Raw genomic sequence first — 26231 nt, 5'->3', positions numbered from 1 at the left:
TCACTGATCCCCCTGGCAGCTGGAGGAGATAGTTTGTCCGCAAAGCAATGAGCTTTTTAAAAATGCCTGGGAAGACAATATACAAGAAAACATTGCCCTTTAACACACTCAACTTAAATGTCAAATTTGCTGAAGTACCTGGATTAATTTCTCCTGATGTTACTTTGGCTGCTTCACAGAACTCAGTAACTCCATGAAGTCAATTCCCTCAGTTACATGGCAGTCCTTGGCTTCAAATCAGTGTGTGGGGTGCAATACGGCTTTAGCAGACCACCCGTGGACACATGCACAGAACTCTACTCCCTAGACGATGCTTTTTCATGTTAGGAAAGCACAGACAATCTGTCTGCTTTGTTACAGCCTTAAAAATATTCCATGCAAAGTTTTCTAAGTTTCTAGACAATCTATTGGATCTTAAAATGCAGCTTGGGGCTACAGTTTTACTACACTAAAGCCTCCTGGCCTCCGATTTATTTACCTGCGCCGATTTCTTTAACTCTCCGCAAGGGTTTTCTCGAGAGGCCACATACGCTGGCCTAAGTAGAAATGGAGTAACTATCAGCTGGCCAAAGTTCCCTAAATGGCCAGAATTGGCATAGGTTATGTCCCATTTTGAGGAAAAAAAACTTACCTAAAAAAAACATAACTAACTGAGTTACGCTGGTGCAAATTGATTGGGGAAACTGGAGATTTTTAAGTAAGGCCAGAAAAAGTAGCATGCTCCAAAAAAAATGGTGCAAGCACTGGGGAAAATTGAGTCCTATGAAAGTAAATTAGCACAAAATATAAAAACAGATAGCAAGAGTTTCTATAGGAATATAAAAAGGAAAAGAGTGGCTAAAGTAAAAGTTGGCTCCTTAGAGGATAAGACCGGGGAATTAGTAATGGGGAACATGGAGATGGCAGAAACTCTGAACAAATATTTTATATCAGTCTTTACGGTAGAGGACACAAACAATATTCCAACAGTGGATAGTCAAGGGGCTATGGGGGGGGGCGGGGGGGGGGGAGGAACTTAACACAATCACAATCACGAAGGAGGTGGTACTCAGTAAGATAATGGGACTAAAGACGGATAAATCTCCTGGACCTGATGGCTTGTATCCTGGGGTCTTAAGAGAAGTAGCGGCAGGGGTAGTGGATGCATTGGTTGTAATTTACCAAAATTCCCTGGATTCTGGGGGGGTCCCAGCAGATTGGAAAACTGCAAATGTAACGTCCCTATTTAAAAAAGGAGGCAGACAAAAAGCAGGAAACTATAGACAAGTTAGCCTAACATCTGTGGTTGGGAAAATGTTGGAATTCATTATTAAAGAAGCAGTAGCAGGACATTCGGAAAAGCATAATTCGGTCAGGCAGAGTCAGCATGGATTTATGAAAGGGAAGTCATGTTTGACAAATTTGCTGGAATTCTTTGAGGATGTAATGGATAGGGTAGATAAAGGGGAACCAGTGGATGTGGTGTATTTGGACTTCCAGAAGACATTTGACAAGGTGCCACATAAAAGGTTACTGCACAAGATAAAAGTTCACAGGTTTGGGGGTAATATATTAGCATGGATAGAGGATTGGCTAACTAACAGAAAACAGAAAGTCGGTATAAATGGTTCATTCTCGGGTTGGCAATCAGTAACTAGTGGGGTGCCACAGGGATTGGTGCTGGGACACCAACTATTTACAATCTATATTAACGAATTGGAAGAAAGGATCGAGTTTGCTGATGATACAAAGATGGGAGGAAAAGCAGTGTGTGAGGAGGACACAAAAAATTTGCAAAAGGACATAGACAGGCTATGTGAGTGGGCAAAAATTTGGCAGATGGAGTACAATGTTGGAAAGTGAGAGGAGATGCACAGGCAGAAAAAAAATCAAAGAGCAAGTTATTATTTTAATGGAGAAAAATTGCAAAGTACTGCAATACAGCAGGACCTGGGGGTACTTGTGCATGAAACACAAAAGGTTAGTATGCAGGTACAGCAAGTGATCAGGAAGGCTAATGGAATCTTGGTCTTTATTGCAAAGGGGATGCAGTATAAAAGCAGGGAAGTCTTGCTACAGTTACACAGGGTATTGATGAGGCCACACCTGGAATACTGCGCACAGTTTTGGTTTCCATATTTACGAAAGGATATACTTGCTGTGGAGGCAGTTCAGAGAAGATTCACTAGGTTGATCCCGGAGATGATTGGGTTGACTTCTGAGGAAAGGTTGAGTAGGTGGGCCTCTACTCATTGGAATTCAGAAGAATGAGAAGTGATCTTATCGAAACGTGTAAGATTATGAGTGGGCTTGACAAGGTAGATGCAGAGAGGATATTTCCACTGATGGAGAGACTAGAACTAGGGGGCATAATCTTAGAATAAGGGGTCACCTATTTAAAACTGAGATGAGGAGGAATTTCTTCTCTCAGAGTGTTGTAAATCTGTGGAATTTGCTGCCTCAGAGAGCTGTGGAAGCTGGGACATTAAATAAATTTAAGACAGAGATAGACAGTTTCTTAATCGATAAGGGATTAAGGGGTTATGAAGAGCAGGCAGGGAAGTGGACCTGAGTCTGTGATCAGATCAGTCATAATTGTATTAAATGGCAGAGCAGGCTTGAGGGGCCGTATGGTCTACTCCTGCTCTTATTTCTTATGTTCTTATGTTCTTATACTATTTACAATATATAGTAAGTTACTATATACCTTTATGTAATTATACAAACAGCTGTTTCTGCCCAAAATAAACAAAGCACTTAAGTTGCAATGTTGAAAAATTAACATTAATGCAAATGGGGAATGGTTATCATTTTTGGCCGATAGAAGCAACTGCCCTGTTTTAAACATGGACATTAGAAGTGGAGGGGGCTGTATTCCGGTTTAGGTTTGTTCTCTCTGAAATTAATGCTTCAAAAAATATCATAACTGTTTCACTTCTCAAACAACTCATAAGGTTAAGACATAATATACCGAGGGTTAAATGATTTTATTCGCCCGTTTCAATTTCCATCTGACCTGAAAATTGCAGATTGCCAGTCTAATCCCAGTCCGACAAATAATATTAACGTTAACAGTAATCTCTTTATCCTATTCATGTCTAATTTTGGTTTTAGCCTTCATAAGAAATTTATTCCTATGTTTAGTTCAATTGAAAATAATGAAATAATTTTGGACAACAACTAATCCTTCTGGTTTTAGCCAACATAAACCATACTATTTTCCTCACACTATGTTCATTACTTTGATGGGAGAGACCACGGGGAAAACATTCAGGTCATTAGCGCCCGGGGCGCAAATGGTTTTTCGTCCAGGCGTGACACCACTACCGACTCCCGCGAAATTCCACGCGAGTTTAATGGCGGCACTAACCAGTAGTGCCCCACTCCTGCCAGTTGCGGCTCGGGCTGCTGTGCCACTGATTCAGTCGTGCCCCATGAGGCTGCTGCGGGTGATGCCTGCGACAGCTTCGCGGGGCGTGTATCGGCTTTAGGTCGCTTACAGAGCGAAAATTAAAGGGGAGGTGTGGCACTGAATTTTTTTTTTAATGGCCTTCTCAACGTCATATCTCGGGGTCTGTGCCACGATGTTGCAGCCTGGCACTCCATTTCTGTGCTAGGCTGCTGCCAGGGCACCCCACTCCCCAGTAGTCTAGTGGTGGCCTGTTCTCCCTAATGCAGAGTCCGCAGTGTGACCTCCCCTTTAAAAGAAGGGGAGGGCTCTGTGTTCCCGCCAGCGCTACCCTCCTCTCGTTATAGTGCTAGAACATTCACGGTGGTTAGCGTCTCGGTCCCGCCTCCGAGAGAAAGTAGAGCGCGGGAAGTCCTGCCTCGCAGCTGTTACCGCCCCCACCCCCGCAACTGCGGCGGTACGCAATTTCACACTCCTTATTCCCGAATGACACTGCATAGCTCATGAACTGTGTGAGATGACATGCCAATTACATCTGTATTTCTTATCCATTGATACTTTTTAAGAAACTCCAACAATGACACACAACTCCAGCGATATCAGAAACACAAGTGGTATGTCACATTGTCATAGCTTGACTGAGTAATGAGAATAAAAGTCTACCTCTGAACAGCTCCAGTGCGTAAGTGGACTTTCTCTGTTATCAAGGCAAGGACACGATTCCAGTCTTGGACAGTATATTTTGGTAGAAGTAATCTCACAGGGGGAATCAGCAGGTCTCCATTGGTAAAGATGCTGATGGTTAGAAATAGATGTAAACTTTTGTTAGTTCATAAAATTATTTTCCCCTATTTTTCTCTAAAAGCAAATCTTACAACCAAAAAAAACTCATTACAAGTCAGGAGAATATCAGAAGGACAGGCAAATAGTCAGGCAGCATCTGTGGAAAAAGAGGAGTTGGTCAACATTTAAGGCCTTAAGACCCTTCCTCAGGACCAGGAGATGTTCTAGGTGAACAAAACAAGGGAAAGGGAGAAGGGAAAAAGAAAAAAAATACAGAGGAAAAGAAATAGAATGACACATGAAGTGCTTGGGTGGCACAGATGATTCAACTGCAGTGATATTAGCAGGAGACAAAAGGAGGCATAATGAGAGAAATCAAAGAAATAAAAGATAGATACAGGACATGCATCAGCTTTCAAGGGGATAGATCAATGGCAATGGGAATAACAATCAGGAGGGATGTATGGTGGGCTGCTGCCTCGCTATCACCCAGTTACACTCAAGGTGGGATTGTTCCCAGTTTCACATCCAAGTTTCCAGTCCTGAGGCTCCATGGACACCTGACTTCTGCCCCAAAAAAGAAAGAAAAGTTTGAGACACACTCCTCTTTATGGTCTGGGAGGTAAAGCAGCTGAACTGCTACAAATTGTTTTGTTTACAACTATATCACATGTGACTTACTTCAGCGTGTTTCGAAGAAAGAAAGACGTGAATTTATATCGCATTTTATCATGTCTCACAGAAACTGTTCCAAGGGCTTCACATCCAATTAATTACTTTGAAGTGCAGTGATTGTTGTTCTGTAGGCACTATTCCAGCACTTGACAAACACAGAAAAAATAGTTTGGCAAACAGTTCTTCAGAAAGTCACTTCCCCCTTAAAGGAGAAAACTACTGTTGCGAGAGTACTGTCAATGCAATCTGCAATACCTTGTCAACAGTCAATTTTCATTGACATCTTTCAATAGCATCCAGGATGCACTGAGTTTCCAATTACCTCCAAATACTCTGGCAGATGCAAACAGCTGCTGCGGCTCTTCTGCCAATTTCAGCAGTGCAGCCCAAATCACGGCCTGAATCTCGGAAGAAGCCTTTTCCACTCCTGTAATCCCTAGAATTCATGGCCTTTACACTGCCGATCATGTGGAACACAGCAGTCTGCCTTTTCTGAGCATCCAGCAGCAAGCAGGGTGACCCTTCAGTGCTCCTGAGTTGGCGTTAATCCCGCTCACTCTGTGCACTATCCTCTATCTGATCCTGAAGCCCAATTGGTGGAGCTGTGTCCAAACTGAACCTCCAGTTCTTTGTCTTGGGAATGTTTCAATAGGGTCTGATTGGCTTATTTCCCCACTTTGTTTACTCACACATCCTAATTAATTTTACACAGTCTGATCCACAAGGACACTTCATAAAATACTCATTAAAATGTGCACCCACAGCCGGTCTGAGGATTGCACTGTGATGAAGGAACTCATTAATGGAAGCAGCTGTATCGTGGAACCAGACACCTAGCCTCTTACTGACTTTGTTTATTAGACTCCATCAGGATTGAGTTTTGCTACAAGACCAGCTCCTCTTGAAGATAAGTTGTTGCCTCGTAACTGAACAAAACTGAGCTTTCATGTAGCATTTATTCATGTGAGGTACTTTAATACCACAAGTAAAAGCATTATGTGTGCTAACATCTTAAAATCAAGTTACAATTTGGGTTATCATTCTTACATTATATTCCAGAATCTACAGTGACATCTGGTGGTGTAATTCAGGGCTATATCAATGTAGTGCTTTGTTACTGGGAGGCTTATTTTTCCTAGTCTGTACTGATACAGCAGTTGGATTATCAACATTTCGAAATTTCACTTAAGTCTCAATAGGTTAACCATTCCATTGCTGCCATTTTTTTTAAACTGACAATAACCTTTACATGTGCATGTTCTGAGCTGACTGGGGAGAAGCAGAGTTTCTGGTGCTGCTGCACCACTTAAAGGGCCTGCAACCAGCGTTAGTGTCAGCTGTGACTCAACGTGTAGCACACTCGCCTCTGAGTCAGAAGGTTGTGAGTTCAAGTCCCACTCCAGAGACTTGGGTACAAAAATCTAGGCTGACCCTCAAGTGCAGTACTGAGGGAGTGCTGCACCGTCAGAGGTGCTGTCTTTCGGATGAGATGTTAAACCGAGGCCCCGTCTGCTCTCAGGTGAACATAAAAGATGCAATGGCACTATTTCAAAGAAGAACAGGGGAGCTATCCCCTGTGTCCTGGCCAATATTTATCCTTCAATCAACATAACAAAAAAACAGATGATCTTGTCATTATCATATTGCTGTTTGTGGGAGCTTGCTGTACGTAATTGATTGCCACATTTCCAACATTTCAACAGTGTCTACACTTCGAAAGTATTTCATTGGCTGTAAAGCACTTTGGAATATCGTGAAGGGTGTGACATAAATGCAAGTCTTTCTTTCTATTAAAGGGGCAGGTTTATTTGTAACACGCAAAAATTCACCGGAGCTTGGAAATATCGTTAAACAATGAAGCAGCGGCAGCCAAGAACCACACATTTTACAGATGCAACTGTGTAGCTTCAGGAAGTGTTGATAGGAAATATGGAACTCCGGGATATCATCCACAAAAGACAGCAGTGCAAAACAGTGTGGGAGGGGAGTGCAGACGGTGGCATAACTTGTGTCCAACAGCCAGAGAAGCTGAGTGGGCATCAGATGGAAGTTCATCTGAGAAAATATGCCAGGGTAAGGCTATCCACAATTTTCTTATACCAAGTAGATAGGCAAAGTATGCATGATACAAAGTGTTTCCTCACAATCTGCACCCCCTTAACTGCAACCATATGTACAGCATTCTGACAGTCTTACAGCTCTTCAAAGCCCATGCCCAACAGGGTACACTTTCTTGATGCAACTTCAAATTAGAACTATTGTCACACTTGCATCTTTAAAAGTAGGTCCAGAAAGCATTCTTCAAAACAAAACCTAGGTGCATGATGCAGATTCATCTATTCACACATACACTGGGATGCAGGATGGGCACTTGGGTCTCATTGTATATGCTCTTGAAATTTCCAATACCTCAACACTACTTTTCTGCTTGCAGGACAAGGTGGCACATAAAACGAAGAAACCTCAAATGAAGGAAGGCTATTTCAGGCCTTTGAAGAGGGAACTCTCCAAATCACAGGGATAGGCCACAGAAAGTGGGGGCAGGGTTAAAGTGAAGCCCTCCCTCAGGCTCAGGACGAGTACAACCCCTTTCCTGTTATTCTTTCTCCAAGTACTCATACACATTCCCTCTCACACAGGTATGCACTCAAGCACAACATGACGCAATGTCTACTGCCATGTAAGTATCCTTTGAAGGAGTGTCTTGCAGTCAGGATTCCGGATTTGACGCATGGGATATAAAAGCAAGGTTACGATGTTGAATTCAGGCAAGTCATTAGTTGGGACACAGCAGGAGTATTGTGTGCATTATAACAAGAATACTGGAGTGATGGAAAGGATGCAGAATGTTACAGGGGATGTGAGATTTTAGAAAAAATATGGGACTTCCTTCACTGGAATGGAGCAAGTTAGTGGGGAATCGAATGTGGGTTTTCAACATTAAGATTTAGAGAGGGAAAGTGAAAGATTGTTTCCAGTGGTTCAGGCTTATCACTAAAAGAATGAGGTGGAAATTCTTCACACACATGGTAATTAGAACAGTATTAATGTCCACCTGAACCGGCAGAACAGGTAGATGGGAGCTGGATTCAACGGCTCATCCGCGGAAACCAATTTGGTGCCATTGTATGCCCAGGACTCCAATACACTGTACAGGCCGTTCCTGTGTTTCAGATAGCATTGGCTGGGCGAGAGGGCATTGCAATACATCTTCGTTCAGGTTATGCTCCTGAGCTTCATTTTAAACCTCACAATAAGCAGATCACTGGCGCCACCTAGTGGATTTGTTTTGCCAAACAAGATTCACCATAAAACCTTTGAAAACTCTGATCTTACTTATGTGATTTTCCCCAAAAAAACCACAAGATTTGATTTTTTTTAAAATCAGCTTATAAGTACAGACAGAAATGTTGTTACTATCATTGCATGTTTTTTTTAATATCTCACACATGATTACAATTATTTTATAAAGATGTTCTCAAATACTTAAAATGGCTCAGTGGGTAAACATAAGAACATAAGAAATAGGAGTAGGATTAGGCCATACGGCCCTCGAGCCTGCTCCCCCATTTAATACGATCATGGCTGATCTGATCATGGACTCAAGTCTACTTCCTTGCCCGCTTCCCATAACCCCTTATTCCCTTATCGGTTAAGAAACTGTTTATTTCTGTCTTAAATTTATTTAATGTCCCGGCTTCCACAGCTCTCTGAGGCAGCGAATTCCACAGATTTACAACCCTCTGAGAGAAGAAATTCTTCCTCATCTCAGTGTTAAATGGGCGGCCCCTTATTCTAAGATTACGTATCCTAGTTCTAGTCTCCCCTATCAGTGGAAACATCCTCTCTGCCTCCACCTTGTCAAGTCCACTCATAATCTTATACATTTCGATAAGATCACCTCTCATTCTTCTGAATTCGAATGAGTAGAGGCCCAACCCACTCAACCTTTCCTCATAAGTCAACCCCCTCATCTCCAAAATCAACCGAGTGAACCTTCTCTGAACTGCCTCGAAAGCAAGTATATCCTTTCGTAAATATGGAAACCAAAACTGTACGCAGTATTCCAGGTGTGGCCTCACCAATACCCTGTATAACTGTAGCAAGACTTCCCTGCTTTTATACTCCATCCCCTTTGCAATAAAGCCCAAAATTCCATTGACCTTCCTGATCACTTGCTGTACCTGCATACTAACCTTTTGTGTTTCATGCACAAGTACCCCCAGGTCCCGCTGTACTGCGACACTTTGCAATTTTTCTCCATTTAAATAATAACTTGTTTTTTGATTTTTTTATGCCAAAGTGCATGACCTCACACTTTCCAACATTATACTCCATCTGCCAAATTTTTGCCCACTCACTCAGCCTGTCTATGTCCTTTTGAAGATTTTTTGTGTCCTCCTCACACATTGCTTTTCCTCCCATCTTTGTATCGTCAGCAAATTTGGCTACATTACACTCAGTCCTTTCTTCCAAGTCGTTAATATAAGATTGTAAATAGTTGAGGTCCCAGCACTGATCCCTGCGGTACCCCACTACTTACTGATTGCCAACCCGAGAATGAACCATTTATCCTGACTCTCTGTTTTCTGTTAGTTAGCCAATCCTCTATCCATGCTAATATATTACCCCCAACCCCATGAACGTTTATCTTGTGCAGTAACCTTTTATGTGGCACCTTGTCAAATGCCTTCCAGAAGTCCAAATGCACCACATGCATAAATCCATGCTGACTCTGCCTGGCCGAATTATGCACGCACACTAGCCACACAGATCAAAGAAGTGCGAATTAGCTGATCTCAACCAAGACAGCAATAGAGGTATAACAGTTGGCCTCAGTACCACTGGGTAGAGAGGGGGGAAATCGGCCAGATTGCCACTCTTGATCATTAACCAATAATCCCTGGTGGAAAAGTGGATATCAGGTGAGGACATGCTCAGGCTACGTTGTATTGCATTCCATTCACAGTTAAAATAGATTGCCAACATTCACCATCTAAGTTTAAACAGAAAAAGATTGCTTTATGGCATTGTATTCCAGTGGGATTCAGTGAAGGGGAGAAAAATTACAAGTAAATAAATCCCTTAACCCTCAAAGAGTTAAATCCTTGCTCAATTACGACACTCTCCCTTTAACCAAAGCCTATCACTATTTGAACAAACAGAATATTGTCGGACATAATTTATATCTAATTCTATCTGACACACAATCAACAAGACTAATTTCTTTAGCAACAATCAGTAATAACTTTTCACTCTGGTCCATTTGATAGCTGTGATGACATTGCTATCGCAATTCAATGACTTAAAACCTATAAAACACATTTAAGAAATGAGAACATTTAGTCCTTCAATTTCGTACAACAAAGTAATAAAATCTGCCACATTTCTTAATGATATCAGTGTTGATAAAGGCTAGGGTGATGATGGGTTATTTGACAGTACAGTACCATGGGGTGATATGTGAGCACGATACCATGAGGTGATATGTGAGCACTGTACCATGGGATGATATGTGAGCATTATACCATGAGGCGATATGTGAGCACTGTACCATGAGGCGATATGTGAGCACTGTACCATGGGATGATATGTGAGCACTGTACCATGGGATGATATGTGAGCACTGTACCATGAGGTGATATGTGAGCACTGTACCATGAGGCGATATGTGAGCACTGTACCATGGGATGATATGTGAGCACTGTACCATGGCGTGATATGTGAGCACTGTACCATGGGGTGATATGTGAGCACTGTACTATGGGGTGATATGTGAGCACTGTACCATGGGGTGATATGTGAGCACTATACCATGGGATGATATGTGAGCATTGTAACATGGAGTGATATATGAGCACTATTCCATGGGGTGATATGTGAGCACTGTACCATGGGGTAATATGTGAGCACTGTACCATGGGGTGATATGTGAGCACTGTACTATGGGATGATATGTGAGCATTGTAACATGGAGTGATATGTGAGCACTGTACCATGGGGTGATATGTGAGCACTGTACCATGGGATGATATGTGAGCACTGTACCATGAGGTGATATGTGAGCACTGTACCATGGGATGATATGTGAGCACTGTACCATGGGATGATATGTGAGCACTGTTCCATGGGCTAATATATGAGCACTGTATCGAGGGGTGATATGTGAGCACTGTACCATGGGTGATATGTGAGCACTATTCCATGGGTGATATGTGAGCACTGTACCATGGGGTGATATGTGAGCACTGTACCATGGGGTGATATGTGAGCACTATACCATGGGATGATATGTGAGCACTGTACCATTGGATGATATGTGAGCACTGTACCATGAGGTGATATGTGAGCACTGTACCATGAGGTTATATGTGAGCACTGTACCATAGGGTGATATGTGAGCACTGTACCATGAGATGATATGTGAGCACTGTACCATAGGGTGATATGTGAGCACTGTACTATGGGGTGATATGTGAGCACTGTACCATGGGATGATATGTGAGCACTGTACCATGGGAGTATATGTGAGCACTGTACCATGGGATGATATGTGAGCACTGTACCATGGGAGTATATGTGAGCACTGTACCATGGGATGATATGTGAGCATTGTAACATGGAGTGATATGTGAGCACTATTCCATGGGGTGATATGTGAGCACTGTACCATGGGGTGATATGTGAGCACTGTACCATGGGAGTATATGTGAGCACTGTACCATGGGATGATATGTGAGCACTGTACCATGGAAGTATATGTGAGCACTGTACCATGGAAGTATATGTGAGCACTGTACCATGGGAGTATATGTGAGCACTATTCCATGGGGTGATATGTGAGCACTGTACCATGGGGTAATATGTGAGCACTGTACCATGGGAGTATATGTGAGCACTGTACCATGGGATGATATGTGAGCACTGTACCATGGGATGATATGTGAGCACTGTACCATGGGAGTATATGTGAGCACTGTACCATGGGGTGATATGTGAGCACTGTACCATGGGAGTATATGTGAGCACTGTACCATGGGATGATATGTGAGCACTGTACCATGGAAGTATATGTGAGCACTGTACCATGGAAGTATATGTGAGCACTGTACCATGGGAGTATATGTGAGCACTATTCCATGGGGTGATATGTGAGCACTGTACCATGGGGTAATATGTGAGCACTGTACCATGGGAGTATATGTGAGCACTGTACCATGGGGTGATATGTGAGCACTGTACCATGAAATGATATGTGAGCACTGTACCATAGGGTGATATGTGAGCACTGTACTATGGGGTGATATGTGAGCACTGTACCATGGGATGATATGTGAGCACTGTACCATGGGAGTATATGTGAGCACTGTACCATGGGATGATATGTGAGCATTGTAACATGAAGTGATATGTGAGCACTATTCCATGGGGTGATATGTGAGCACTGTACCATGAGATGATATGTGAGCACTGTACCATAGGGTGATATGTGAGCACTGTACTATGGGGTGATATGTGAGCACTGTACCATGGGATGATATGTGAGCACTGTACCATGGGAGTATATGTGAGCACTGTACCATGGGATGATATGTGAGCACTGTACCATGGGAGTATATGTGAGCACTATTCCATGGGGTGATATGTGAGCACTATTCCATGGGGTGATATGTGAGCACTATACCATGGGATAATATGTGAGCACTGTACCATGGGAGTATATGTGAGCACTGTACTATGGGATGATATGTGAGCATTGTAACATGGAGTGATATGTGAGCACTGTACCATGGGGTGATATGTGAGCACTGTACCATGGGATGATATGTGAGCACTGTACCATGAGGTGATATGTGAGCACTGTACCATGGGATGATATGTGAGCACTGTTCCATGGGCTGATATATGAGCACTGTATCGAGGGGTGATATGTGAGCACTGTACCATGGAATGATATGTGAGCACTGTACCATGGGGTGATATGTGAGCATGATTCCATGGGTGATATGTGAGCACTGTACCATGAGATGATATGTGAGCACTGTAGCATAGGGTGATATGTGAGCACTGTACTATGGGGTGATATGTGAGCACTGTACCATGGGATGATATGTGAGCATTGTAACATGGAGTGATATGTGAGCACTGTACCATGGGGTGATATGTCAGCACTGTACCATGGGATGATATGTGAGCACTGTATCATGGGATGATATGTGAGCATTGTAACATGGGGTGATATGTGAGCATTGTACCATGGGGTGATATGTGAGCACTGTAACATGGGATGATATGTGAGCACTGTACCATGGGATGATATGTGGGCACTGTACCATGAGGTGATATAATAGTGCTATGCCATAGTTTGTATGATAGTACAGTGGTAATTGTTGTATAGTACCGTGCCTTAGGGGGATATGATAGTAGTATGCCATGGGATAGTATGATAGTACTACGCCATGGGGTTGTGTGATTGTACTATGCCATAGGTTATATGATAGAACTGTGCATTGTATTTTTTTAAATTAATTTATAGGATATGAGCATCCCTGGCAATGCCGGTATTTATTGGCCAACCCTAGCTGCCACTAAGGTTCTCTTCTTGAATCGCTGCATTGTTGCGACTTGATACAACTGAGTGATTTGCTAGGCCACCTCAGAGCACAATAAAGAGTCAATCATGTTGATACACCCCAGACTAGGGTAAGGAGGGCAGGTTTCCTTCCCTGAAGGTCATAAGTAAACCAGTTGAGATTTTGCAACAATCTGACAGCTTTGAGAATCCAAATTCTCAAGCTGCTATGCTGGGAGTTGACCTCACATTCTCTGGATTATTAGTCCAGGCCACTTACCCCACCATACCCCTGATATGATAGTATTGGGCCATAGGGTGGTGTGATTGTACTGTGCTGTATGGTGGTATGAATGTTAAACTCACTAACTATAGATCTAACCTACAGCAAAATGCTTACTTCTCAATTATCCTCCACTTTAGCAAGGCCATAACAAGCAAAAACAAGCCTTATTCCTAACCTTTCACTAATGCTCTATTCTGGAAGCAGGGGAATCCTGAAAGGTGTACAAAATATGGATGAGCAGTCTGTTAGTGAGTCATTGGCAGAATGTGTCCATTACTGAAAGTAGTTCTAAATTATACAATTTTGTACCAATATTTTCGCATTCACATCATCTCGCTCCATGTTATTGTCCTCTTCCTCATCCTCTTTCTGTGGACCTGCAGTCCAATGGAATTCTTTCCTCATCCTGCTGCGTGTTCACTCCTCGTTGGATTGGAAAATTATGCCGTATGCAGCAGAAGGTGACTTTGACTGGACCGAAGAGCAGCACCCCATTGGAGCAGTCCAAACAATTGAATGATTGCTTCAGCGTCCCTGTAGTGGGTTTGACAGTGATTTGGCTGGTCACATAGGTCACATTGTATGCGTACTTTCTGCTGTGTGGAGGGGTCCTAATTGGCTTCGAAGGGTAGTCGGGGCCGTTGAATACTGATCCATTTATTCTCTCGTGACCATCAGATAATGCAAGCACCATAAACTTCTGCAGAATAAAAGCACCATGATTGCTCCCCATATATCAGGCATAAAGGTGCAGGGTGAGATTTCCATCATCTGAAACAACCTGTTCATTTATAGAGTGGTACATCTTCCTGTTAGTATCTGCATTTGAGTTGGCATGTGGAGCTCTGGCGGCCACCAGTTCCATCTAATAATGCCCTGGATTCTTGCAAAGCCTGCCAGGGGGTAAATGGTTATGTCCCCTCTCCCATTGCCTCCTTTCCATTGGGAAAGTGACAAAGGTATTTCCCCTGGCAAACATGGTGTCAATCACTTACTTTATCCAGATATGACGGCAACATGCCTTATCTGGCAGATGTATCCTGGGTGGTCTGCAAGGATCCTGTTGCATAGAAGCTTAGGTTGGGGTGCTATTACTGTGGAATGTGTTGTAGGATAGTACGGTGCCATCGGGTGGCATGAGTGTTAATCATAGATCATACCTGCGGTAAATAAGAACATAAGAACATAAGAATTAGGAACAGGAGTCGGCCATCTAGCCCCTCGAGCCTGCTCCGCCATTCAATAAGATCATGGCTGATCTGGCCGTGGACTCAGCTCCACTTATTTGCTTTTCAATTATCCTCCACTAATGACCTTAGCAAGGCAGTAACAAGCAAAACCCAGCATTGGTGACCTATGGGAAGAGCTGTCCGAATCCTTGATTAATAAACGCACAGCAGATGGTATTACTCGGCCACTGCCTCCGTAGTGGACTGGAGGTGATGAAGACAGGTTTCCTCTGACATGCCCCAGGTTGAAGTAGCATGGTCTGTAAATATGGGTCCTTAGGTATTGACAGCAGTGAGCACACTGCTTGAAGATTTTCTCCCCCTTATCTAATTCGAGCAGCACTATAGCCACAGCTCAGTTTTCTGAGGTGCTGCAGCAATAATTGGCAAGAGATCACGAAAGTGTGGCTTAACAAACTGAAGACTTCAGCAAAAAGACAGATATATGGGGCCCAAGTTTCCACACGATAAAAAGCGGGCGCCCCTCCGAGCTGGGCGCCCGTTTTTCGCGCCTAAAACGGCGCCTAAAAAAAAAATCGCGATTCTGGAGCGCCCTGCAGCTCCTTGTCTGTTTGGCGCGGCGCCCAGGGGGGCGGAGTCTACACTTGCGCCGATTTTGTAAGTGGGAGGGGGCGGGTACTATTTAAATTAGTTTTTTTCCTGCCGGCAACACTGCGCGTGCGCGTTGGAGCGTTCGCGCATGCTCAGTGTGAAAAAAACATTGGCACTCGGCCATTTTTGTAGTTCTTTGTAGCTGTTTAATTTTTGAATTTTTTTTTAATAAAAGCACATTGCCATCAGCACATCAGCACTTGCAGCCTTCTCACTGTCTCCTTCCCCCCACCCCCCCGCGGGAAGACCGGGCGCTTCCTACCTCCCCCTGCGTGAAGAATGGGTGCCTCCTAACCCCCCCGCGGGAAGAATGGGCGCCTCCTACCCCCCTGCGGGAAGAACGGGCTCCTCCTCTCCCCTCCCCCCCCCCCCGCGGGCAGAACGGGCGCCTCCTCTCCCCTCCCCCCCCCCCCGCGGGCAGAACGGGCGCCTCCCCCCCCCGCGGGAAAGAACGGGCGCCTCCCCCCCCCCGCGGGCAGAACGGGCGCCTCCTCTCCCCTCCCCCCCCCCCGCGGGCAGAACGGGCGCCTCCCCCCCCCGCGGGAAAGAACGGGCGCCTCCCCCCCCCCGCGGGCAGAACGGGCGCCTCCTCTCCCCTCCCCCCCCCCGCGGGCAGAACGGGCGCCTCCCCCCCCCCCGCGGGCAGAACGGGCGCCTCCTCTCCCCTCCCCCCCCCCGCGGGCAGAACGGGCGCCTCCCCCCCCCCCGCGGGCAGAACGGGCGCCTCCTCTCCCCTCCCCCCCCCCGCGGGCAGAACGGGCGCCTCCCCCCCCCCCGCGGGCAGAACGGGCGCCTCCTCTCCCCTCCCCCCCCCCGCGGGCAGAACGGGCGCCTCCCCCCCCCCCGCGGGCAGAACGGGCGCCTCCTCTCCCCTCCCCCCCCCCCGCGGGCAGAACGGGCGCCTCCCCCCCCGCGGGAAAGAACGGGCGCCTCCCCCCCCCCGCGGGCAGAACGGGCGCCTCCTCTCCCCTCCCCCCCCCCGCGGGCAGAACGGGCGCCTCCCCCCCCCCGCGGGCAGAACGGGCGCCTCCCCCCCCCCCCGCGGGCAGAACGGGCGCCTCCTCTCCCCTCCCCCCCCCCCCCGCGGGCAGAACGGGCGCCTCCTCCCCCCCCCCTGCGGGAAAGAACGGGCACCTCCTCCCCCCCCCCTGCGGGAAAGAACGGGCGCCTCCTCTCCCCTCCCCCCCCCCCCGCGGGCAGAACGGGCGCCTCCCCCCCCCCGCGGGAAAGAAGGGGCGCCTCCCCCCCCCCCCTCTGCGGGAAAGAACGGGCGCCTCCTCCCCCCCCCTGCGGGAAAGAACGGGCGCCTCCTCTCCCCTCCCCCCCCTCGGCCAAGAGGGGGCGCCAGGCTGCTTCTTGGCGGCCCGGCCAAACCCGGGGGCATAATTGTCAGGCTGACATGGCAGTCGGGCGACAAAAAAAAAGATAGTGGCAGAAACAGTGCATCCTCCCCTTTAAGGGAAGCCGCACCGCCATTGCAGAAGGCCTCAGCCTCACTGGACCACCGGGAAAAAACGGGTTTTGTCACCGCCGGGCGGGAGGAAGATTTTCATGGCAGAATTTCGCCGTCGGTGGGGTAGATCAGCGGTGCGCATTGTGATGACACACTTAACACGGATCGGCAGCAGTGGAACAGTATGGGGGGAATCAGGTCACCACCGGGATAAAACAGGAGCGGAATTTTGATAATGGTGGCCATTACACGAAAAGCCGGCCACCATTGCACTCTGCAGCATGGTCGCCATTTTCTGGTGGTATCAGGCCTTAAAGGAAGAGGCAATTTCGGCCCCCATATGTTCTGTCCACTTTTCAATTGAGTAAAAAAATGTTCTGTGCATCTGCACACAGTGGAGGTAATTTTGTCTGTGGGCGATAGTGTAAAATGACTGATATTGAATCAGCCGACCGTTATACATCTCTCCTGGTTCTAATTTGGAAAATCAAGAGACATGTAATTTTTTATTCATTCATCGGATGTGGGCGTTGCTTGCAAGGCCAGTATTTATTGCCTATCCCTATTTTCCCTTGAGAAGGTGGTGGTGGGCTATCTTCTTGAACTGCTGCAGTCCGTGTGGTGAAGGTACTCCCACAGTGCTGTTAGGGAGGGAGTTCCAGGATTTTGACCCAGCGACAATGAAGGAACGGCAATATATTTCCAAGTCAGGATGGTGCGTGACTTGGAGGGGAACTTGCAGGTGATGGTGTTCCCATGCGTCTGCTGCCCTTGTTCTTCTAGATGGAAGAGTTCATGGTTTTGGGAGGTGCTGTCGAAGAAGCCTTGGCGAGTTGCAGCAGTGCATCTTGTAGATGGTACACTGCTGCCATGGTACGTCGGTGATGGAGGGAGTGAATGTTTAAGGTGGTGGATGGCATGCTAATCAAGCGGGCTGCTTTGTCCTGGATGGTGTCAAGCTTCTTAAGTGTTGTTGGTGCTGCACTCATCCAGGCAAGTGGAGAATATTTCATCACACTCCTGACTTGTGCCTTGTAGATGGTGGAAAGGCTTTGGGGAGTAAGGAGGTGAGACACTTGCCACAGAATACCCAGCCTCTGACCCGCTCTTGTTGCTACAGTATTTATGTGGCTGGTCCAGTTCAGTTTCTGGTCAATGGTGACCCTCCAGGATGTTGATGGTGGGGTATTCGATGATGGTAATGCCGTTGAATGTCAAGGGACGGTGGTTAGACTCTCTCTTGTTGGAGACAGTCATTGCCTGGCACTTGTGTGGTGCAAATATTAGTTGCCCAACTGATCTGATATCACCCATTTTACACCCCCACTGCCTGATGTTTTTGTGAATACTGCATACATTTATAAATGAAGTTAATCTGCATTCACAGACTTTTGTACTGACTCTAGACTGTAGTACCATAAGATATGGTGGGGGAGAAATGCTACTGCTTTGTGCTTCCCGTTAGCGCTGGGGGGGCGGTAATGGGGCACTAAGGGGTTAGCGACCGGGTACGGCGAATTCAGTGACATCCACGAACTTCAGTACCGGATTGGCGCTAACATTTACCGCCTCGGCCTCTAGCGCCTCGCAGATCGTGACGTCATAAAGTATGCAGCGCCCCTTTACTGCCCCCTGCTGTATCGACAGACGTCAACAATGGCAAGAAGAGGAGGCGTTGTCACCTCGGCTGGATGCTTGGGAGCGTTAATTAAAGGCAGTGGTTTTCAGGTAGGCCAAACTTTATTCTTTGCAACAGTCTGTTGCCTGCTGAAAATCTTTATTGCTTCACTGCTGCGAGATGTCCAAGCCCTCCACTTTGTGAGAATATTTGAGGCTGTAATGGCAGTCGCGCAAGTCGCTTTGCAGCAGAGAACTGACGAGAAGTAGGTTGTGCACCATCATTGGCCCTTCCCTTTAAGCGAGGGAAGCAGCCTCTGATGCCGGTATCATTACAGTCCATGCTGTTCAACGCTCTGCCACTACTGCCCTGCTCTCGCACTTTAGCGCCCTAAGAGAAGTGGTTAGTGCTTGATTTCGTGCTTCACTTCCCTCTTGGAGCACTAAAGCTGAATTTCCTGGGAGCGGTAAATCATTTTCGCCCGGCACTACTTTACTGAGATTTCAAAATTTATCGCCCCAAATGGGACGCTACGGAATTTCTGGCCCGGGGTGTCTTGTGCATTATAAAATTCACAGGGCACTGGAGATTTAATCATAAACTATAACAATTAATGTCTAACATATCTATGATGAAATAGATTTCATAATTAATTTGGTTTACACCAAGGAGGAATATATCCATCTATATATTTTTTAAATCAGTCAAGCAAAACAATGGAAATTGCAGGCAGAACACGTATTAAAATAAATTGGATCCATTAAGTGGCTTCATAAACACGAAATCACTTATTTCAGTAAAACACTGCTGCCGTTTTTCTTTGATGTTGCACCATTAAAATATTTATGAATTCAAACCGCTGAGTATTGACAATAGTGTCTAGGTCTAAGATGCCACACACCACGTCTGTCATCTCTCCTTTCGATCAAAGGGCGAGAGATGATCAGCAGCAGGTCGGGGCCATAAAAGGAGCGGCGAGCAGCCTTGGAGCAGCTTGGAGGCATGCCACTGCAAGATACAGTGCGAGCTGGTACAGGAGGGCGATGGCAGCGAAGAGGGACATCATCAAGCTCCAGGTCGGTGATTGGAGCGTGGGCAGGTACAGCAGGAGCGGCGAGGTCGGGCCAAAGGAGTGGCGAGAGATTATAGAGGGACATGATCGGGGTTCAGAAGAGGCGCGAGTTCAGAGCCCAGAAGAGGCGAGGTCCCATGGGGCAGCACGGGCCAGCCCACACTGCGATATGTGTGCGCACTAGGTCCGTGCAGCAGAGCAGGTCTCCAGTTGTCCTGGTTAATCCTTGCCACTGGACCAAGACCTAGCTCTGTCAAGCCCGTGTGGTGGCTGGTGTGCAATGGTCAACACACGTTAAAAAAATCCACACACAGGCATCTTCCACCCTACACTATGTAGTTCAGGGCCTGGAATATTAGGTCCTTCATTGAAACACCTGTGAACTTGTTATGTATCTCACACTACTGTATATAACTGTATCTTACCAGGCTATACATGACTGTAACTAGATATGACCTGTAACCACAAGCATACTTTACCACCAGGAGTGCACTTGCAGGAGACACTGCATACCTGTTCCACACAGGTATATAAAGGCAGGTCTCAGGCAAGTGTGGCACTCAAAAGCTGTGAAATAAAGGTGCAGATCCAGAGTGATTGACTTCAGCATGTGCCTTGTGTAAGTCTGTACTGCAGGGTCAGGACTTTACAGTGGCGACGTGTTACGGGATCACAGAATCCACAGAATGGCTACCAACGGCTCAGATGAGAAATACAATGCTGGAGACAATTGGGAGGACTTTATAGAAAGGCTCCAGCAAAGCTTTGTACCAAAGACTGGTTGGGAGACAATAAGACAGACAAGAGAAGAGCCCATCTCTTGACCAGCTGTGGCTCGAAAACATACGCCTTAATGAGGACCTGCTGGCACCCGAGAAACCAGCAAGCAAGTCGGTGGAGGAGTTGAGCACACTGGTGAGATACCACCTGAAGCCAGCGAGCAGCCTACACATGGCCAGACTCAGGTTCTACAACTACAGACGCTGTGTGGGCCAGAGCATACCCGACTTTGTGGCGGAACTTCGGAGGCTGGCTAGTTTATGTGAGTTCTCTGATGAACTAAGGAGAGAAGTACTGAGAGACTTTTTTATTGAAGGAATAGGCCATGTAGGCATATTCCAAAAGCTTATAGAGACCAAGAACTTGACCCTAGAGGCAGCAGCACTGGTTGCACAGACATTCTTGGCAGGAGAAGAAGAAACGAGGTTGATCTATACTGCGGGTACGACAACTAACGAAACATCGGAACAAGGGGTTCACAGCGTGAAACAAGCCGCTACCCCCACACACAGACAAAGGCAGGAGAGCAGGCCTTCAACAGCAGGCAGTGGTGCCAGAAGCCATCAAGGGCCACATGAACGGCCGTTCACACCTCATCAACCCACAATGCGAACAATCAACTACAAACTGAGAGAAGCTCAAGAGAGATCAGCCAGATGCAGCTCATCCTTCGGAAACAATGGAAGCGGTCTGTGCTGGAGATGTGGGGGAAGGTACTCAACAAGGGGGTGTCGATTTCAGCATGCTGTTTGCAGAAACTGAAACTATACAGGACATCCAGCTCGCATGTGCAGAAAAACAGCAGCTCGGCTGGTATACGAATCGGAAGGGTCGGAAAGCGGACGAGAAGACGGTGGGGACAGTGCCCAGGACACCGAGGTAGAGCGGGTCAACACGATCAATGTTGACTGTTCTTACAACAAGACGCCTCCAATAATGATGAGAGTCCAACTCAATGGGATACCCGTCAACATGGAACTGGACACAGGAGCTAGTCAATCTCTCATGAGCGTCCAACAATTTGAACACCTATGGCCGCACAAAAGCAACAGACCAAAACTCACAAGGATCGACACCAAACTAAGGACCTATACCAAAGAAATCATCCCAGTCCTTGGCAGCACCATGCTCTCAGTCACACACAAAGGGACGGTGAACCGACTTCCCCTGTGGATTGTCCCCGGAGATCTCCCAGCACTGTTGGGGAGAAGCTGGCTGGCAAAACTAAATTGGAAATGGGATGATGTTCATGCCATGTCGTCAGAGGAACGGACCTCCTGCTCAACAGTTCTAAGCCGTTTTGAACATCTCTTTCAGCCAAGTGTGAGCACCTTCAAAGGGGCTAAAGTTAAAATCTACATCACACAGAATGCCAGACCGGTCCATCACAAGGCTAGAGCTGTGCCTTATGTGATGAGGGAAAAGATTGAACACGAACTAGACCGGCTTCTCACCCGTGGAATTTAGCGACTGGGCAAGTCCCATCATCCCCATCATGAAGCCTGATGGATCCGTACGAATCTGTGGGGATTACACGTCTACCATAAACAGAGTCTCCCTACAGAACTAATACCCTCTGCCCAGAGCAGAGGACCTATTTGCCACATTGGCTGCAGGAAAACTTTTCTCAAAACTAGATCTCACATCTGCATATATGTCGCAAGAACTGACCAAAGTCTAAGCTACTCACCACCATCAACACACATCGAGGCCTTTTTATGTACAATCGATGCCCATTCGGCATCAAGTCGGCAGCTGCTATATTCCAGCGCAACATGGAGAGTCTGCTCAAGTCCATCCTGGGGACGGTTGTGTTTCAAGATGACATACTCATCACGGGCAGGGACACTGACTCCCATATCCGCAATTTGGAGGAAGTACTAAGACGATTTGATCGGGTCGGCCTAAGAGTTAAGAAATCCAAGTATCTGTTTCTCGTGCCCAAGGTTGAATTTTTGGGCAGAAGGATTGCTACTGATGGAATCGGCCCAACAGAATCCAAAACCAAAGCAATTCGTTTGGCACCCAGGCCCTGGAATGTCTCGGAACTGTGCGCCTTTCTCGAGCTACTCAATTACTTTGGGAACTTTATGCAGAACTTTAGCACGCTACTGAAGCCTCTCCACGTGCTACTCAGAAAGGGGTGCAATTGGTTTTGGGGGGACACACAAGAACGCGCCTTCAATAAGACACGCAACCTTCTATGTTCCAACAGTGTTTTAGCCTTTTCTGACCCAGGTAAAAAGCAAGTTCTTCCATGTGATGCGTCAGCGTACGGGGTCGGGTGCGTTTTCAGCATGTCAATGATGCGGGTAAATTACAACCCATTGCTTATGCCTCCAGGTCACTTTCGCGGACAGAGCGCGGGTACGGTATGGTTGAGAAGGAGGCGCTCGCGTGCGTGTACGGTGTCAAAAAGATGCACCAATACCTTTTCGGGGCCAAGTTCGCATTAGAAACCGACCATAAATCCCTCACGTCCCTACTATCCAAGTGCAAGGCAATCAACGCCAACGCCTCAGCGCGAATTCAACGGTGGGCACTCATGCTGGCATCTTCCGACTACACAATAAGGCACAGACCAGGCACAGACAACTGTGCCGACGCACTTAGCAGGCTACCCCTGGCGACCACGGAAGGGTCCGACGAACAGGACTGTGAGATGGTCATGGCAATCAATGCCTTTGAATCCACAGGTTCGCCCATGACGGCTTGCCAAATCAGAGCCTGGACAACCAGCGACCCCACGTTATCCTTAGTCAAAAGATGTGTTTTAACTGGTGACTGGGCAGAGGCTCGTGATGCCTGCCCCGAGGAGATCAAACCTTTCCATAGGCGCATGCATGAACTATCACTACAGGCAGACTGCCTGATGTGGGGCAACCGAGTAGTTATGCCCTTGCGAGGCAGAGAGGCGTTTGTCCGGGAGCTCCACCGCGAGCACCCGGGGATTGTCCTTATGAAGGCCATAACCAGATCCCACGTCTGGTGGCCTGGCATTGATGCGGACTTGGAGCTCTGCGTCCGGCGGTGCACCATTTGTGCCCAACTCAGTAATGTCCCCAGGGAGGCCCCCCTAAGCCCCTGGCCCTGGCCCACCAAACTGTGGTCGTGGGTGCATGTAGACTATGCAGACCCATTCATGGGCAAAATGTTCCTCGTCGTCGTCGATGCATTTTCAAAGTGAATCGTGTGCACCATTTTAAACTCGAGCACCACCTCCACCACTGTGGAAAGCCATAGAACCATGTTTGCAACGCACGGAATTCCTGACATATTGGTCAGTGATAATGGTCCGTGCTTCACCAGCACAGAATTTCAAGATTTTATAGTTGACCACGGCATAAATCATGTTAAGAAGGCACCGTTCAAGCCAGCCTCCAATGGACAGGCGGAGCGAGCAGTGCAAATCGTTAAACAAGACATGCTAAAAATCCAAGGTCCCACACTACAGAGCTGCCTGTCGCGACTGCTGCTGGCATACAGATCTCATCCGCATTCGTTGACTGGGGATCCCTCCGTGCAACTATTGATGAAACAGACCTTAAAGACTAAGCTCTCATTAATCCTCCCAGACATGCATGAAATTGTTGAGGCAAAGCGCCGGAAGCTAACTGAGTACCATGACTGAAATTCGAGGGGGAGGTAGAATGAGATAGGGGACAAAGTGTTTGTGCTAAACTATGGCAGGGGTCCCAAATGGCTTGCAGGGACAGTAACAGACAAAGAGGGAAACAGGCTACTGGTTGTACAAATGGACAATGGCCAAACCTGCCGGAGGCATGTAGACCAAGTAAAAAGTAGATTCACCAACAACACTGCAGAACCAGAGGCAGACTACAATGTGGAACTCACCACACCTGGTGGACAGACAGAGGGAACAACCTGAGGAAAGGGCAGTCTCAACAGACAGCCCAGGCGAGATACCAGCAATCATACTGAACGAAACAGCCAGCCCAGGAGAGATACCAGCAATCACACCGAAAGAAAAACAGGCACCAAGGCAAACAACTGAACCACAACTAAGATGCTCCACGTGAGAGCGTAGACCACCTGAGAGACTGAATCTATAAAGACAATAAACCTTGGGGGAGGGTGATGTCATGTATCTCACATTACTGTATATAACTGTATCTTACCATGCTATACATGACTGTAATTAGATATGACCTGTAACCACAAGCATACTTTACCACCAGGGGTGCACTTGCAGGAGACACTGCATACCTGTTCCACACAGGTATATAAAGGAAGGTCTCAGGCAAGTGTCGCAATCAAGAGCTGTAAAATAAAGGTGCAGGTCCAGAGTGACCTTGACTTCAGCATGTGCCTCGTGTAAGTCTGCAGGGTCAGGACTTTACAGAACTCATCCTTTATTGGCGTGGAAGCAAGTCATCCTCATTTCGAGGGACTGCCTATGATGATGATGATGTTAATCGATCCTGCAATCTGCGAGAAAACCTACCTATACTTAAATTACCAGTGCCTCACCAAGAACCCTTGACTTTGTATACAAAAGGGTAAATATTCCCCCCAAAAAGTATACTGACTTGATAGTACATGGTTCATAGTTGTACTTTCTCCAACGTGCAGAAACAATAATTCGGCTGTGAACAACTGGTCGAATCTGAAAAACAAAACAGAATGTTAATGAGCTTTATAGTGTCCAACTCGAGCAAACAGTATTAATATGTTCACTGGTGTAAAGCTCTAGCAGTTGATTTGATTTCTTTCAAATTTATTCCAAGTGCCCCCCAAAGCACTGCAGATACAAGAATATTATAAATTGGTCCCAGTAAAAGAGAATGTATTCACTTTCATCCCAAAACTCTCTCCCTGTCACACAAAAAGACTACACGATATCCAGTAAACCTTTGGTCTTGTTCAAAAAAAATCCTCTTATCTCGTGATACAATGCTCATGTCAAAGCCAGCAGTAGCAAAACAAAGGCAGCTGATGTCCCGACGTGCAGGCATTAAAGAATCATTCTGGAGATAAATTAATTTGCCACCCAAGCATTAATGCAGAGAACTTTGATATGGACCATTTTATCTCACTACTGTTTTTTGATATTAAATCAGAAGATTTTACTGCCAAGGCACGAGAGCAGTATTTTGAACATTGATACCATCCAAATATAACCTTCAAATTAGGTCCAATTTGAAATCTGATAGGTTTGTCCCCTTAATGATTTAAAAATGAACAGTCAGAGATTTGACTAGAGGTATTGTAGAATTTGCTTCAGCAACATAAAACAAAACACACAAATAGAGAGTCATGCAAACACGTGAGACGTGACATTGATGCAGCAGATGCATCTTCAACAAGTCTGGGGTACAAGAAAGGAAGACTTGCATTTATATAGCGCCTTTCACAACCACCGGACTTCTCAAAGCGCTTTACAGCCAATGAAGTACTTTTGACGTGTAGTCGCTGTTGTAATGTAGGCAACATGACAGCCAATTTGCGCCCGACAAGCTCCCAGAAACAGCAATGTGATAATGACCAGATAATCTGTTTTTTTATTATGTTGATTGAGGGATAAATATTGGCCAGGACATGGGGATAACTCCCCTGCTCTTCTTCGAAATAGTGCCATGGGATCTTTGAGAGAGCAGACGGGGCCTCGGTTTAACATTTCATCCAAAAGCTGGCACCCCCGGCAGTGCAGCACTACCTCAGCGCTGGAGTGTCAGCCTAGATTTTATTGTGCTCAAGTCCCTGGAGTGGGACTTGAACCCACAACCTTCTGACTCAGAGGCA

General features: G+C 46.5%; 1 protein-coding gene across 1 annotated transcript in view; it reads right to left on the bottom strand.

Moving 5' to 3' along the window:
- Nucleotides 1–26231, bottom strand: part of LOC139266767 (doublecortin domain-containing protein 2) — a 233875-nt gene that overhangs the window by 171598 nt on the left and 36046 nt on the right. The window contains exons 3-4 of the mRNA XM_070884359.1: nt 25019–25095; nt 4052–4183 (exon numbers count right to left, since the gene is read on the bottom strand). Coding sequence (XP_070740460.1) covers nt 4052–4183; nt 25019–25095 — 209 coding nt within the window. The remainder of the gene's footprint in view (nt 1–4051; nt 4184–25018; nt 25096–26231) is intronic.

This window comes from Pristiophorus japonicus, chromosome 7, assembly GCF_044704955.1.
Source record: "Pristiophorus japonicus isolate sPriJap1 chromosome 7, sPriJap1.hap1, whole genome shotgun sequence".
Classification (NCBI taxonomy): Eukaryota; Metazoa; Chordata; class Chondrichthyes; family Pristiophoridae; genus Pristiophorus; species Pristiophorus japonicus.
The sequence above is the reverse complement of the archived record's forward strand: the minus strand, read 5'-3'. Positions and strand labels throughout refer to the sequence as shown.